At 40.1% G+C, this 16,455-nt stretch overlaps 1 protein-coding gene across 1 annotated transcript; it reads left to right on the top strand.

Annotated features, from left to right (window-relative positions):
- The first annotated feature begins 1,205 nt into the window (after positions 1–1,205).
- On the top strand, positions 1,206–16,423 carry LOC135935445 (pancreatic lipase-related protein 2-like). The gene is made up of 8 exons (XM_065477768.1): positions 1,206–1,369; positions 5,076–5,205; positions 10,652–10,800; positions 10,869–10,925; positions 12,341–12,532; positions 12,991–13,206; positions 14,561–14,720; positions 15,556–16,423. Exons 1-8 carry the CDS (start codon positions 1,309–1,311, stop codon positions 15,734–15,736), a joined length of 1,146 nt encoding a protein of 381 aa, XP_065333840.1. The 5' UTR covers positions 1,206–1,308; the 3' UTR covers positions 15,737–16,423.
- The last annotated feature ends 32 nt before the right edge of the window (positions 16,424–16,455 follow it).

Genomic DNA, 16,455 nt, shown 5'->3' with positions numbered 1-16,455 from the left:
TGCAAACCTTTTAGGAGTACCTCCATCGTCAGCAGGCATTGAGCGTGAGTTCAGTACTGCTAAAAACATCTGGACTGACAAACGCAACCGCTTAAAACCCGAGACGGTGCTGAAACTTTGCAAGTGTCATAGCTACTTGAAGTCTCGGTGAGCAAGCAAAACCGCATAATTGATGAGCCAAGTTAATGAAAATGATGTACTATATTTTTCAGTAACACAAGCAGCTAAAGGATAGAAGATTGTACCTTCTACATTCTTGCGTGCTTCAAGGTCTGCTCTGCTCTTTGCTGACCATTTATTTTGTTTAAAACGCAAGAATATTCATAATTATGATGTTTATACGTGTTTTCTAATAAATTAAAAGGATAATAATTATGAAAAGCAACATTTAACCTCTTAATTAATAAGGTCATTAATTAAATAAGGGCGTTGGAGAATTGAAATGCGGCTTCAAAATTGATATTAGGGGAGAAATTGTTTCATTATACTTTAAGTATTTCAAAAGAAGAAAATCTAATTTCAGCCAATTTTTGCCAATTTAGCCGGCTAAAAACCGGTTAAAACCGGCTTGGACGAAATTTTTCTAAAAAAGCCGGCTTTTTCCGAACACTGTTTACAGCATTTGACCACATTTTCTTGCCAGATTTCGATTCCTCTCGTCGAGATCTGTCCAAGAGCGTACGAAACTTTTAAGGAAACTCTTTGTTGTGGAATAAAATCGAATTTCAAATAAGGAGACAGTCCTCACCATTTGAAAAGCAAGCTAACTTTGCAGCTACTTTTCTAAAAATATTTCTCTGCTACTTAGGTCAGTTTTGGCTTCAAATGAATCCTAAGGGATCTCAGTTCATGCATCGGCAAACAAGGTTTTTCCAGGCTTTTGAAGTATCAATGCTCTTTAAAATCATGAGGAAAAAAGAGGAACCGGAATATCCGAAACCAGCATGTGAAAAGGATGATTTCATTTTCGATGACGTAGATGAAAAACCTCACACTCGGTGTGTATCTGGAGAAATTTTCGAGCGGAGCACCCCTGAGGCGGGCGCCGGTCGTGAAGCAAAAAACTGGTAATACGCGATCGTGGCCGAAAAGACGGCGGCGGTCAGCCGGCAGCAAACTCACGTGTAGGCAATGAGATTACGTCGCGTGTGTAGAGGGGAAAGTGGTCCTTTTTGGTGCGAGGTGCGTTCTTCGGAGGTCCACGCGCACATATCTCAGTCAAGTCAGTGCGGTACTACTCTCTCCTCGGGAGGAGCGAGCACCTTTTGCATTGTGTGTGTGAGTGTGCGATAGGAGTGAACTTCGGCTATGGATCCGCCGCATGGCTTCGGCATTTGGATGCTTTGCATTCTCAGCGGATGGCCCGGTGGTACGTTACAACTTCTGATTCAACCCTTTCGATCCCTTAATTATTCAAGCTGGGCCAGATCAAAAAGATAATATTGAACATTTATGGCGCCCGCGCGCACCGCAGCCGGGATAATATTATGCATTATTCAGATCTGGCAGACGAAAGAGGTGCATTGTGCGTGCCAGCCGCCTCGTTCCCTCTGCTTTCTTTCTTTCTCTCCCTCATTGGACCTTTCGGACTTGCCTGCTCTCTGCGGCAAAACTTCTTGTTCTTTTCACCCGCAGCCTTAGAGCTGGCGAGAAGCAGAGATGAAGATTTATGGTGTCTTTTGAATCTGAAATTCGTACGTCAAAACAATAGTTAACGGGGACTGCAGTGTTTATATCGATTCAGCACAAACCTGAGGAGAATGAAGGAAGAGCCTGCTTTATTACGTTTGCCGCAAGGCATTTTTTTAAGTCAGTATAAATTAAAAGTAAACATCCCTTTCGTTGTTCCGCTTTTCTGGAACCTTTGCGAAAATAAATCTGGAAGACATTAAAATATTCCTTTTCCGTTTTATTTTTCATCATATGATGGGGACCATTAATATTTATTAAGTTCCCTTTCACTATTTATCAATTATACTTAGTCTCGAGGCCAAACTTGCATGTTTATTAGTTTCCTAATCAAGACCCATCGACAAGCAAATTTTAGTGAATGGTTTCTTCAGGTACCATTAAAAAACTCGTTGCAAAAAGTCAACAAGAATCCAAGAACTAGTCAAGCTTTTCTTAATTGGGAAGTTGCCGTTTAAATTGATTTTCAAGGTTGCTTGCGCTGCAGAACAAGCACTTGATCATTGCTTGACCTATTAATTCCCTCTGCTGCAAACTCCAGCCGCGAGATGAAAATCCATACATAGGGGGCTCGAGAGCGACTGTCAATATATATTCTTGCGAAATTCAATAATTAGTCAGTCGAGGTGTCAGTTTTGCAAGCCGTGATTAATTTGCGCCTGTTGGCAGTGCAGACATCACTGCGGAAACTCACCTTTGACCCAACGCGCAAAATCGCCGATCCGCGACTCTTTTCCGTTCGCTTGAGATTGATTGACGGGTTAATTGGCCACGTTGAGAGACTATTGTAATGCAATTACAATCAAATCACGCCGGCGTCAAGTGGCCCCTTGTGATAGTTTAAAGCTGCCGCTAGTTGTATGGTTAATATAGTGGCCAAAATGAGTAAGCGAAACTATTCATTCATTCATTCTTTATGTATATGTTTTGTTTGTTGTGTGATACTTGCATTCCTCAGGCTCCTCACGCAGCAATTAGTAAAGAGTTCCTCTGCCTGCCGTAACAAAATGTTGCACTGTCACTTTGTGTACCTACAAATTCATTTGTTACGTGATCGGCACAAAGAAGAAACTAACGAGACGTAGTCAAACAGAAAGTCTCATTTTGTTCTATAGCTCACCACTGCTTCTTCTACGGAATCGTAAAATCTAAGGCTGTGCGGTTTAATAATAAAAACAACCTTGCAGCGAGAAACGAACGTGAGACGTGCTGCTCAGGTTCCACGTGTAAATGGTTTCTTTTCTAAAATAAACCCACTTTGAGGTAGAATATCTTTTAATTATGTAGTAATTGCAGTGCTGCTCTAGTAGCGAATTTCAAAACATGAGCCGACACTCGTCGTTACACGTTAAACTCGCACTTTCACTGAAAAAAGGTTGAGATAACGGAGCCTTTGTTGTCGGGTTTCAAGCTTGTCCTTTTGCCGTAAACGGATCGACGCGAGCGTTATTTTGCATGCGCAGATCGTATGAGCGCAATTGTGCTACACTAGCCAATTTAGCGCGCAGCTCATCTTTAGTGCGCGCCGTAAAATGAAAGCAATGAAATCAAGCTTTAGAGGTTTCTTGTTCACGTGTGCGAGCAGACAGATATCGTGACAAAATTGCAGGAAAATTATTTCTCTCTAAGGTCAGATTATGAAATTATGGAAGTTTTGATAAATATGTGTTGAAAATTTATGTATTTACTCATAGATATACAATTCTGAGAGCAATTAAAAAAAAATAAAAAAATTATGCATGAAATAATTCAACCACACACATCCGCTTAGAAACATTCAAACACAATAGTCTCCTTAACCTTCAGAGAGAAGCTTATGAATTTGCGAACAAATGAAAAAAAATAAATCATTCCTCGTTTTTGCCTTTAATTTTGATTGCACATTATCGCAACAAGAAGAATCGCAGATTTTGAATTAAGCTGTGAACTAATTATAACAATTATTATAACGAACGGTAGTCATTTTGTTTTGCTCTTTGCGTTTGTGCAAATTGTTCGTTAATCGTTTACAAATTTTTAAATTTCCAAAGTAAATATATTTTGCTTTGGCACTCACTCGCCACAAAGTGCTGTGTTAATTTTCGTTAATATATATACGTGGCAAAAATGCACAAAACGCTCTTTCTTGATCAAAAGCAGGCACGTAAAATGTGTGTATAATTTTTGGAACGGGCTTTTTCCTGCGAGGTAATTTATGCCTCGTATAATATGTGCTTGGTAGACTGATGTAAACCACACCATCGAAATTTGGCTTTCCCTTTCATAAGACCAGCAGCAGCTGCAGCTCTTGGTGGCACAAAACGCTGGTTCCTCTGTCGTTTCAGATTTACGGCCTGCCCTCCTTTTTGTGCCTGTGAACTACGCTGGTCTGTGCGTGTAATTTTGGTAATGACAAAATTATTAGCCAATTACGACAGATTATCACCTTGGAGGGTTATTGTTGTGAAAGTTTTGACATTTTATCTCCGGAAAGAGAATGGAGAAGGTGCCGACAGACGGTTTTATGGCTGGTTATTATTAGTCACTCATTCACATGCACGTGTGGCTCAAAAGGACGCTCACAGACCAGCTTGTTTGAGTTAGTCATTGTCAAGAAATTTAGAAACTTCACCCGTGAATTCTAAATGCTGAAACAAGACTTTGCATAAATCTAACATTGAAGAAAACGACAGTGAAATTTTCTTTCTGGATTTTATAGAAAACTTTTGCCATTGAATACGGTATAAAATGGTAATTTTCATACAATTCCCAGACCAGCTCGATAAAATGTGTGACACTTACTGATAATTCTGTTCATTCTTGATTTGATTTTCAACCTTTTTCATACTAAAAGCACTCAATTTATTTATGCTGTTGAATCGTACGTGGGTCACGTCGCACGCCTAAATTGTTCTCATTCGGTATCTGCTAAGCAAACATTACAGTTTTTAAAGGGCCTCATGGAGTCACGAAGATGTTGAAAACACGTAACGACATTTTCTTCCCTTTAAAATACGTCATGTAAAGCACGCACCTCTCCTTCTAGCGCGAGATAATTGGCTTAAAAGTGAGATAACACGATATTTCAATCAGCGTAATACTATGATAAATTGTCATGTCACGAGTTGAGTCTGACAAGGAGCGAAAGAATGATTCCAATTAAGCGTCTTGCACAGCGATTGCCTTAAGAAAAATGGTCTGGGTGGGATCTGCTCTCTCGCTCTCTCTCAGTCAGTCTCCGAAATGTTGTGCGCTCTATATGAGAAAAACAAATATTGATTGTGATATACAAAAGGCTCTCCTTGTGAGGAGAAAGAAATGAGAGAGTTCTCATTTTCTCGTTATTGGACCAGCTGCTCTTCTTTCAGGTTATGTCACAATTAATGTGCTCTCTCGGTTCCTTGCAGGTCCTCCAGGCCGTCTGCTCAATGGAGACGCGTGGGTCCAGATTGCTCCTGTGCAAAAAGGAAGCGGCGTCTGCCAAGACATCAGGCCCGGCATAGACATCACCTTTCACTTGTACCGCTTTTACGATGGGTCAGTGATTCTTCCGCACGTTTTTTTCTGCATGTGTTTCTAATTAATTTCGTTTTCTTGTTTTTATAAATTAATGCCAAAACCAAAAGAGCTTGAGTGCTCATGTTCAATTTAACTCCCAAAATGATTGGTCAAAATCGATAGGTCAAAATCGATATCTATTTTTAATTTGGAGAAAGTTGCCGCATAAAAAAAGGATTAGGCGTAATTTACGGCCATGCTTCTTTAAATTTAAATTACACAACGTTAATTATTTTCTCCATATATGAAAGAAAATCGGCGTTTTTACGACATTTTCAAGGTCTTTTGCTCACAACAAAATCGAACCCTGATCATAAATCAAATTGTTCTGTGTTGACTGTATTTCATTCTTGGCATGCTAACACTCACAAAAACTACTATTATTTATCGCTGGGACCATTAAAGGCCTTTAGCAGAGTGGCAATAATAATTACAAAATAGCTGACATTAGTGTGCCGTTATGCAAAATTCGAAGTGCATATCCCTGTGGAGAAAAGGTCAGCGGTTTCTAGCAGTTTTATCTGATGGAAGGCATCCGCCGGCGAGAAAAATGAAAGTGTTTAGGCGCCCGCGTGGCTCGACTCAAGCCGCCAACATTTATCTTTAAGAGCAGCTCTTTTAAAACAGAAATGAGGTTCCTTTTTTAATTAGATCATCAGCGAAACGAGTGCTATCTCGTCATAATGACTTTTAGGATAACAATTTTCTCCGTTTTAGAGCGCGCCACACGCACGCTGAAGCGAGAGAGCAGAAATTGATTCGTATCTAGTTGATGCGTGTCTATATATTGGAAATTGCAGCATCGTCCTTCAAACGCCGCATTTTCATTAACGGGCAAAAATTGATCGCGCTAGGCGATGCGGCATTTCTGAAGTTGCCGCACAACCAACCGATTCCCCCGTGGCGAATAAAATTACAACAATGCTATGTAATTTGCATGCGTGTTCATAATTCAGAGAAGAGTGTAACTCGCTAAGCGTGCGATATCGGAAATTTCGCAGCTTATGGGGTCGACCAATTTGAATATTTACACTTCTCATATCAACAATGAACCGAAATTCAGGTTGCGCATATTGATAAATAGTTAAGTTAACTGTATTTTAAGTCAGTCAATTTTTCCTTAAAAGTTAGTACTCTTTAAGTCACCGGTTTTTCGCAAATAACTGCCATCTTAAAACATAAAAAGAACACAAAAGCGGGAAATTATAAATGAAATCAAAATTACTAAATTTCACTCAAAGCCATTCATCCTGAGAAAACTCTGCGCAAAGCCGAGCTATTACGTAAATTCTAATTTCATAACTTTAATTAGTTTCCACGACGTGTGTGAAGCATAATTCAAAATAAAATATTTTCAGGAAATACTTTCTGGACAAAGGCTTTAAGGTTTTGTAATCGAGCATGATTTGTATTTACTCAATTATGGTGCATCAAAAAAGTCAACGCTGTGGAAAAATATAACAAATTAATCTTACCAGGCTTTAATAATAAAATTCGTGAGAGTATTTCTACTCTTATAAAATTTTAAATATTATCATTCCAAATACATCAAACAAATTTCCAGACACAAATATCGTGTATTTAGAGGGGTACTAGAAATTGCACTCAATTTGAAGTTGGAATATCTATAAACAATTTAGAGTTATAGAGGCACCAGCTGAAGCAGCTGGCACGTGACGGCAAACTTTGTTTGGCGCACGAGGTCAGGTGCCGCAAGTCGTGAAAATATATTTATCTAGCCACAGATGGTTAGCCGCGCTCTCCACCGAAGCAAGCGCGCACTATAGTAGAAAATCAGGCAGGAGAAAAAAATCGATTGGTGACTTCCGGTGAGCCAGGTTTTTGTCTCTGTAGCCACAAGGATGTATTTGTGGCCAGAAAGCCAAATTACGGAAATGTCTATTATTAGTGTTAACAACCACAATATATATTTTTAACTTACAAAGTCATAAATGAAAGCGTGCAGAAATTGTGCACTAGAAATTAGCAATACGCACCTGCGTTTCTGTTGATAAATTATGTTTACAGAAGTTAACGAATAAATAAATACTTTGGGAATCTTTATAAATTCCTATGTGAGACGAGTAAAATATTACTACGGAGAGAAATTATATGCAGATTCATTGAAGCCTCAATAATTAGTTCCATTGCAATTAGTGCAATCGGCATATAATACTTTGATCTGGATTAAAATCGCAATCGAAATTGCCACCATTATATATACACATAGGTTTGTGCTTTGCAAAAATTGATTTGAATAGAGCGTTCACTTCTCTTTTTAATAGAGCAGCTCACGTCCAAGGCTTACTAGGATGATACAGTGCAAATAATGTGCTCACTTACTTAGTTAGTCGCGCGAGCAAATTTATTCAACTCTTGCGCGGCGCTACTTACAAACGTAATGAATAAATCACCATCTCACGAAACCACCCTCAGCGGCTGCTGCCGAGTGTGCTTCATATCTCATGTGCTGGGCGCACGTGTATTTTATTGTGTTTCCGCTGATGGGCGCCTGCTAGCTTGGCTATCTCTCGTTCTCTCTCACTCATACTCGCCACACCGTGTGCGCCTTGTAGCTCCAAAGAGCACGTCACAGCAGTCGTGACGGGATAATCTGTTAACTCCATTCAAATCAGATGCGCCAGCCAGCCAAGCAGCCATGGAATATATTTTTCTGCCTCTTTATTGCGCTTTTACGCTCTAAATTCACCACGTCTCTCAACACGCTGACTCTGCTGCTTGCTGCTGCCGCCAGCCTGCCTGTGAGGGATGTGAAAAACGGGCGATTTAATATTGAGATTCTTCTGGGAAACGACAGTTGCACACATATTATAGGAAATGGGCATGTACGCGAATGGCGAATTTCTAAGGCCGTTATCGAATTCAGTTTTGAAAGGCATATAAATTCAAATGCCCTCCATTATTTCCAAAATATACCTTTTATTTATTTTGTGCATGATGTCATTGTTATTGCCGCATAGAACGTGAACGCATGATTTTTTCATCCCTCTTAAGTTCAAAAGAAATCTTGGGCATCTCGCAGAGTAAAATACATGTTCTTTATGTCTATCAGCTCTCTTTGATTAAATTAAATCAATATAGGTCTCCATTGATATTTTTAGAGGTCTCAGCCAGCCGCTGCGCCGTCACATGGGTCACATGGGCAGCCACCGTGAATCTTGCTAAGCCGCCAGTGAAAGAGGGTCAAAAATTAAAAAGTGCAGGAGAAAAAAAATGTATTCCGGTCCTTCAGGCCGTTAAGCACTATCCAACTTCACGTTGGAAATATTGCCAGCAGCGCCAGCCGCCTGCCAAAAAATTCGGCTAAGCCGGTCCCGCCAGCCACCGCCTAAAATCTCGCGGCTGACAATGAGACCTCTAATATTTTTACTACGTTAGTTTCTTGAGATTTGAAGTTAATTTTAAGTCTCAGATTTTTCCATATATATCAGTAAGACAATGTTTCACATCCCTCAGCGAGAAAAGCTTTTATTGACCACACTCGGCTCTTTTCCATCGTTTATTTTTCAACCGGCTGAGCTGTGTAATTTTCAATCCTCTGCAAAATCACGATAAAATAAGGCAGCAGGCAGCTACCAAGCGCGTTCATTTTTCTTTTCCGGCTCGTCGGAAATTGCGAAATACAAGCCAGTTGAAAAGTTTCAAGAGTGCGTCAAAGAGGAGAGGAGTGTAAAAGCGACAGAAGGAATTAATTTAACTGGATCCGCGCGACGCCAGGACAGAGACCAATAAATTTATAAGCCCAGTAGCACCGTGCTCGAAATCCTCTTGGCTCTTTTGATGAATAAAAAAGGCAAGGCTCCTTTTTGTTCGCCATGGTATATATGTATCCGAGAGATACAAAGGCTGCCAGAGGTGAATTTTATCAGCAGCAGCCAAAATAAAATTGAGGCTCGGGCCGCGCTTTACAATGCGGCTGCCGCACAATTAACTTTCTTTTTTGGAAAGAGCAGCCTCGCCGTACGTGTCGACGTACAAACCACCTTGCGGCTGCGGCAGCAAATTTCACGCAGGCCTAAATTACACACTGCATGCGTTTCGAACCTCTAATTAGGCGAACTTGCTCTTATATTTGATCAACCTCGCACACGTTTTGCGAGTGTAGCTGCTGCACAAGGTCACTAAAAATGGCAGGTCAAAACACTATACGATAAAATGCATGCTACCGCGTTGGCTTATATCGGTGGCCGATCGAACAAATTGCTACTTATTTTGGAGATTTAATCTGGAGCATGTCAGAAACCAATAAAGCTAGTTGTCGAAATTGCCCAACACAATTTTGAAAATGCTCACTTTGCTCTGCTTGATAAAAGTAATTTCACCTGAACAGACGAGTATGCATTGTACAAAAGAACACAGAATTTTCGTACAAATTGGTGGTCGTGATTTTCTAACTGTGCGAATCATGAAGTCGTGGTGCGGCTTCCTTGATTGTTGGCTTGTTAGTCTCTCAATGAGCCTTTTTTCATTTTCTTTACGAGTGAAATCCGCGTTTTAATTAAAGCTGAATAAAGCATTACATATATTTCAAACAGCAGAATTATTCTGCTACTAAACATTGTGTGATGTGTTTTTGAAAGTTGGGAATAATTAAATGTTCGTAATTTTGATGACTTTTTACCAATCCATATTTTTTTATAGGAATGGATATCTTAACAAGATTTTTTGAAGTATATAAAATAACAATCTTCTAAAAGTTGCATAATAAATTTTAGTCTTTTTTTTGCTATCAAATTATCACCATCATATATCGCGACAATCTATTTTTGAGAGACATCTTCTGTACAACCACAACGAGTAAGTGATTTCAATGTTGTCACTTTTCGCAGCTATTCTTCTCGTCCCTCAGGATTGTGTCCGTGAGATTTTTCGTTGTTCTAGTTATTAGATTACTGAAAGCACTTTCATTTTTTGCCCGTTATTTATGGGCTGCCGGCGAATCATGATGCACGATCCATCCCAGGCAAGGGAAGCGAGTCACCGGAACCGAAAAGTGTTTTAGCCTCTTTAGAGCAGCGGCAAACACCGCCGCCTCGCCCCTAGGGGTCCATATCGTAGTTTTCCTAGGTGAACTCCATTCTGCTCAACTCTCCAAGTAAAAAGGCCGAGTTATGAAATGGGCTTTCGTTGTTCCAGCTGGTGCATTACACTTCAGTGCCTCGCGGCATCAATAATTCAGCTTGTCCGGCAAAATGAGGCCTAATTTCACTATGTTAAAACGGCGCTTTGCGTCAATAAATAGTTCATTACGCAAATGAAGATTTTGATCACACGAGACGGAGGCAGTTTATTGTGCTTTGGGAGGTCATTTGCATGCGTGTTATTTGACCTCCCGCAGCCAGCCAGGCTGACACAGTCAGTGCGCTTGCTTTAATCAATATTCTCTGCTCTTCTTCCTTGATAGACATGACGCAGAAGACTACAAAATACTCATCACGTACGACAAAGAAAACTTGACCGCCGCAGGCATCAACCCCGATTACCCGACCGTATTCTACGCCCATGGCTATTTGGCCGGGCCCGATTCCATCGAGTCGAGGACCATCAGGAGAGGCGAGTTGCGCCACCGTGCAACTGCATTGTTCCCAAATAATTAATCAGTTCACTTTTTTTCTCTGCAGCCTACGCCGCCAGAGGTGGTTACAATTTCGTCACAGTCGGATGGAGACCACTCGCAGGTGAGAGCAAAAACTGCTGATGAAAATTTGTGCACATAAAAATATCGTTTCCAAGTTTTTCCTCCAGTGCTTTTTGCTGCTCTCGTCTAATTCAAATATACATAGCTATAAATAAATACTTTTTCCGCTGCGGTAAATGAGTTTTCCGCGTCAGCATTATTCGTGACGTACTTTGTTAAATAGCGTGAAAAAATGTGACAGGAGCAGCGAATGAGTTATGATCTCCACTCTAATTTGGGATGAGCTTTAATTTTTTAATGTGCACGTGCAGAGTTTAATTAGATAATGTGGCGAGAAATTTTTCATCAAAAAAAGCGTGGCGTACTCCCGTTGTTATAATCAATCAATTCAGATTTCTATGACGATCGCAGCTTGAATTATTATAAAATCGAAGAGATGATTCTAGATGACGCGCTAAGTTACAGTATATAGAGAACACGCTGACGTGATTCAATTCTTTGCCGCGAATGAAATTACATAACCTTCAATAGTAATATGATTTGAATATCACGTCTCCATTAAATTGAACTGTAATTAAACTGAACTTACGAGTAGTTATTCTCTGAAAATAACTTTGATAAGGATGAATATCATGTTGGCAGGTTTTAACCGTTCCGTTTAATCTAATAAAATAAATATCTTTTACTTAATATAAGCCAAGCTTACGTTATACTTGTGCATACGAAAGTAAGAGTAAAATGGGCTTCTGCTGAACTTGCAACTAACAATAAGCAACTAACTATCTTGCATGGAAGGCTCCCTTTGTTAGGCGAGCGATTTTAACAAGGAAGCACAAATGGCTTCAGAACTCTATATTATATACCTTCTCAAATAATGCTATAGCGAATTAAACCCATCAAACACAAGTTGGCCCATTTCCCTTGTGCCTTTTATTACCTCAACAGTTTGTTTTCATGCATTTACAGCTGTTTTATAGAATATATCGATCTCGGACTTTGCAATGTATGATCATTCGCGATAGGTGCTCTTCCGTACTGAATTCCAAAGCATAATCAGCAGGCTATTTAAATGTTAATAAACCTCGGGTACGCGACTTCATTATACAGGGATACTGGCACTGGTCTCGTAATCTCATAAAGGCCTCACTGTGCAACCTGCTTCTCGTTTTTATTCCCCGGAATATAATCGGGTTAATTTGAATGAACCAGCAGCTAGCTGCGAGCATGAACAAGGAGAGAGAGAGATACTATCCGCCGGGCGCGGGTTTCCTTGGGGCTGAATTTATGTTTCTGAAGCCCAACGGCCAACTCACTTGGCACACTGGTTGCATATTTTGTTCCACGGGCACTGCAGCCCTTTTTTTATTTGCATGCATATAAAACACACACTCACTCTTGCCGGGCACCACTGTCAAGCAGGATTTTCCAATTATAACGAGTGAGTCTTTGTTGCAGGCGGTCCGTTCTACCACTCGGCCGTGGAAAATGTGGGCCCCCTGGGCTATCAGATCGCGCAGATGCTCGACTTCATGGAGAAAAACGCTGGGCCTCTGAAGGACCTGCACTTGATTGGGAACAACCTGGGTGCCCACGCGATGGGGGTGGCAGCCAGAAGGACCTACGTCGTCAGAGTGCCCAGAATAACAGGCGAGAGAGGAAATTCCATCATTCCATTCCATCCTGTGCATGGAGAGCATACAAATACAAATATATATATATATATATATATATATATATATATATATATTCAAAATTATTCACAAATGTTTGGGACAGCAGCTCTGCCTTAAGCACGCATAAAAGCTTGGCAATGAACCTCACAGCTCACAGCATTAATTTTAAATATTTGAAACTCACGTTTTTCCTTTGCAAACCCGGTTTGTTCAAAATGTATTTTTGTGGCTTGCAAAATTTTAACATATTAAATGTTAAAACAAACTGGCATGTGTTTTAGTTTTATAACATTTTTGTAATTTTATTTATTTACCTTTGTAATGATTTTCTAGTTCATATTTCCTCACCAAAAAAGACAATGTTTTGAGTGTTATAATTTTGGCTCCTCATCTTGTTTATAATGGTCTCGAATTGTTTTCCACTGCACGCAGGTTTCGACCCAGCGATGGCAAATATTTCAAACTTCCCCTTAGAGCAGCGGCTAGATCCAGGAGACGCGTATTTTGTGGACGTAATCGACACCGACAGCCCATCAGAAAAGAGGCCGCACGACTTTGGGCACGCCAATTTCTACATCAGCAGAGCAAAGCCAACTAAGTGTCATGTGCCCAGAATTCTGCGCTTCCCTTCTAACTACTACCGCAGAGGTAATTAACCCTTTATCTTTTCCTCCGCCGAGGCCAGATGTCTAATAATCAGCCTAAATTTAGCCCAAACACATGTGCAATTTCAGCCCTCTTTGTTTGTACATCAGAGTTTTCCGGGCATTCAAGCGCGGAAAACGGATGCTTTTTAGGAAATACGAAAGGGCAAATCACTTACTCGTTTACGTCACGCTTGCCCTTTTTACGCCGATAAATGGAGATAATTTGAAATAACTTTTGACATTTGTCCGCGCATAAATTTAAATATAAAGGCGCATCTCATCCACCTGATCACCTCCAAAAAAAAAAAACGTAATCAATGCCTGACGCAAACCACTTTGCTGTTTTATACTTTGTAATGAGGGAAAACGTGTGCTAGAAATCGCATGATACCCTGTGATCGATCCATTCAGCAAATGAAACAGTTTTTCCGCTTGCCTCGTCAAAAACCGTGGATGAGAAGTGAATCCAATAAAAACACAATTTACGCAAATCAGCAGGCGGCCGGTATGTGTGTTTGCAGCTCTTCCGGAAATAGCCGCGGGTGGTCTATTTCAGGGGAAAATCGATCCACTCATATCGAGGCTCGTGCATTTTAGGCAAAAAGTTGGTAATTTATTTTGCTGAGTGGAAACGAAAGGCTCCGTGTTTTTGTGAATACGCGCAATCTCACTTTTCCAGCTGGAAGAAGCACACAAAAAATACTTTCAGCATTAAATTTATAGTTGAATAGAGATTGAACTCATTGAAATTTTCTTTCTTCCAGCAGTTTCCTTTTTAATCAGTTTCATATTCTAATTTTAAATCATTTTAAATCTAATTCCAGATAAATTCAATTTCGGACAAATTCTGAATCAAATTTTCTAGAGCGCGGTCCTGCCCTTTCTGTTGTGAGCCAAAAATTATCTACGGTTTTAATTATTACAATTTTGCTTTCATGTTGAACAGTAGAGAGATTGTTTTAAAAAAAGAATAAAATTCAGTTCTCACCCGTCACTCCCGTCAGCCACATCATTCTGCTGTTAAACAATAATTCAAACCGCAGCAAATTTTATGAGCTCCATTCTTTTCTAAATATCGCAAGAGTATAATTTTAAAAGAGATTATTTGTTTTCCTGCTCTATTTCACTAATAATGTTTATTAATTTTTCTCATTCAATAATGAATAGTAAAATATTTTATTTTCTTTATAAAAAAAATCAAATAAGAAATGATGCGATATAAAAAGTCACATTATTTATTAATACAAATCTATACTGACCGATGTTTTGTGTGTTTTCACAATTGTCTGGCTCGAAAGTTACTTTGATTTAAGTGAAGTCGTTTTTTTTCATTAAAGAGTGTTTCTCTGTTGCAGCTTTCTGCGGCCACGGACGTGCCTTCGAGGTGTACGCCCGCAGCGTGCTGCACGAAAACGCGTTTCCCGCGATGCACTGTGCTAGCTACACCGCCTTCAGACAGGGTTTGTGTCGCGATCCATCAGAAGCTGTGCCCATGGGATTCAAGGCGCCGAACAGGTAGGCTACCAACAGCTGTCGCTTTTATCAAATTATTCTTACGTGTATAACAGCAAAAAACGCTGTGTTGAGGGGCCCTGCGTGGCGCAATCTCGCACAAAAACGATGGCTTTCACGAAACCTCTTTGCTCCTTTGAGGAAAACGTGTTCAACGTGACGCCTTTCCTCCATCGATTGCGATGAAATGTATTGAATAATATGGCATGGAAGCAGAGCAATATATTTTCAATCAAATTTTCAATCTTTTGGCTGGTGAGCGAACTGCTTTCAGAAAAGTTGTAGAAATGGAGGGGCCAAATTCTACGATCAATTAACCCTTTGACACGCACGCAAAACTTACTGGGAAATTGGCAGTTCCAGCGCCGTTGGGCTGCCGGTTGACCTTGACCTCAGCCAGCCTAGTGCTCAAAACAACCGAACGCTTCCAGGCTGATCCACACCTTTTTAGCTATTCCCGCTATTCCAAAACAACGTGTGCAATTATAATGATTTGTTTTTACTCTTATATGCAGTTCGTACAATACATGTCCATTCATTGCAATATTATTGAGACTCAATTATTTTGCTCGCGATTAACACCAATTTTACATGATATAACAAACGTGTTTAAATTTAAATACTTTAATTTTCCTATGATTTCCTCAACGAAAGAGACTCAAGCAAAGGAATTTCCTGTCAAGTTCGATCCTCTAAGATGGGATGCGTGTTAAACTTTCCTCAAAAAGCAGATTACTTTTTCAATTAAAACAAAAGACTGCTCTTGGAAAGAGGCGTGCTCGTTTACTGATTGATTCCCAGCGCTTAATTAATCTCGATAAAAACAATTATGTTACAGCGCCCGAGGCAACTACTTTCTTTTTAACGAGAAGCAACTGTTTGGCCTGGGAAACGCGCTGGGAGCTCAACAAACATCAAATCAGATTGGCCTGCGCCGCTCCGCGCCGCCGACGTCAGCTTCCACCAATGGATACCTCGTGAAGCAAATTCAAGACTTTCTTGGCTTTCAACGCGCGTGAGCTCAGGGATCAATTTAATTGCTTTTTAAAAACAAGCAATTCGAGAGGCGAAAACTGCGTTTATTAACAGGCCTATTAATTTTGTATTTATTTATCACTTTTCAAAATGCAGTCTTTCCGTATGAGTAAACTGCGTTTATGAATATCAATTAATATCTCATATCTGCTGCTGACGTTTGACCCCAGCGAACGCGCTATCCCGTGCCAAATGGTGGAGTGTGAAGCCCGTCTGGCAAATTTATCAGATGCAGACTGCTGTGACAAATTATTGTGTGATGCTGTTTGCGAGGCAGATGCTGTGAATGGCGCTAAAATTATTCATCAGCATCAGCAGCTATAGCTTTTAACTTGATATACATTCAAACGTGCTGAGCCCTTTCTAAATATATGCACGAGAAATGCTCCGAGTAAACATAAACATTTGGCTGCATGTGTACTTCTGGGCTGGCAAATGTACATTTATATGTGGATATGTGTGTGGTTTGTTATTCCGCTGGCAAATTCTTGTTCGTTTTAGCAGCTCCGTGCTAATGCAATGCATCATTGTGTATTTTACCATCAACATGGACATTCAGCGAACCAAAATTAGCCTTTGTGTGAGAGGTAGAAAGGTAGTTTATGTTTTGTAATTGCCATTGCGAGTGCTATTTGTTGTACCTCTGCAAAATAAACATGTTTTGATGAAAATATCGCTTTTTGCGCTCAATCAGTGTGTTTAC

Source organism: Cloeon dipterum, chromosome 2 (genome assembly GCF_949628265.1).
Source record: "Cloeon dipterum chromosome 2, ieCloDipt1.1, whole genome shotgun sequence".
Classification (NCBI taxonomy): Eukaryota; Metazoa; Arthropoda; class Insecta; order Ephemeroptera; family Baetidae; genus Cloeon; species Cloeon dipterum.
The sequence above is the reverse complement of the archived record's forward strand: the minus strand, read 5'-3'. Positions and strand labels throughout refer to the sequence as shown.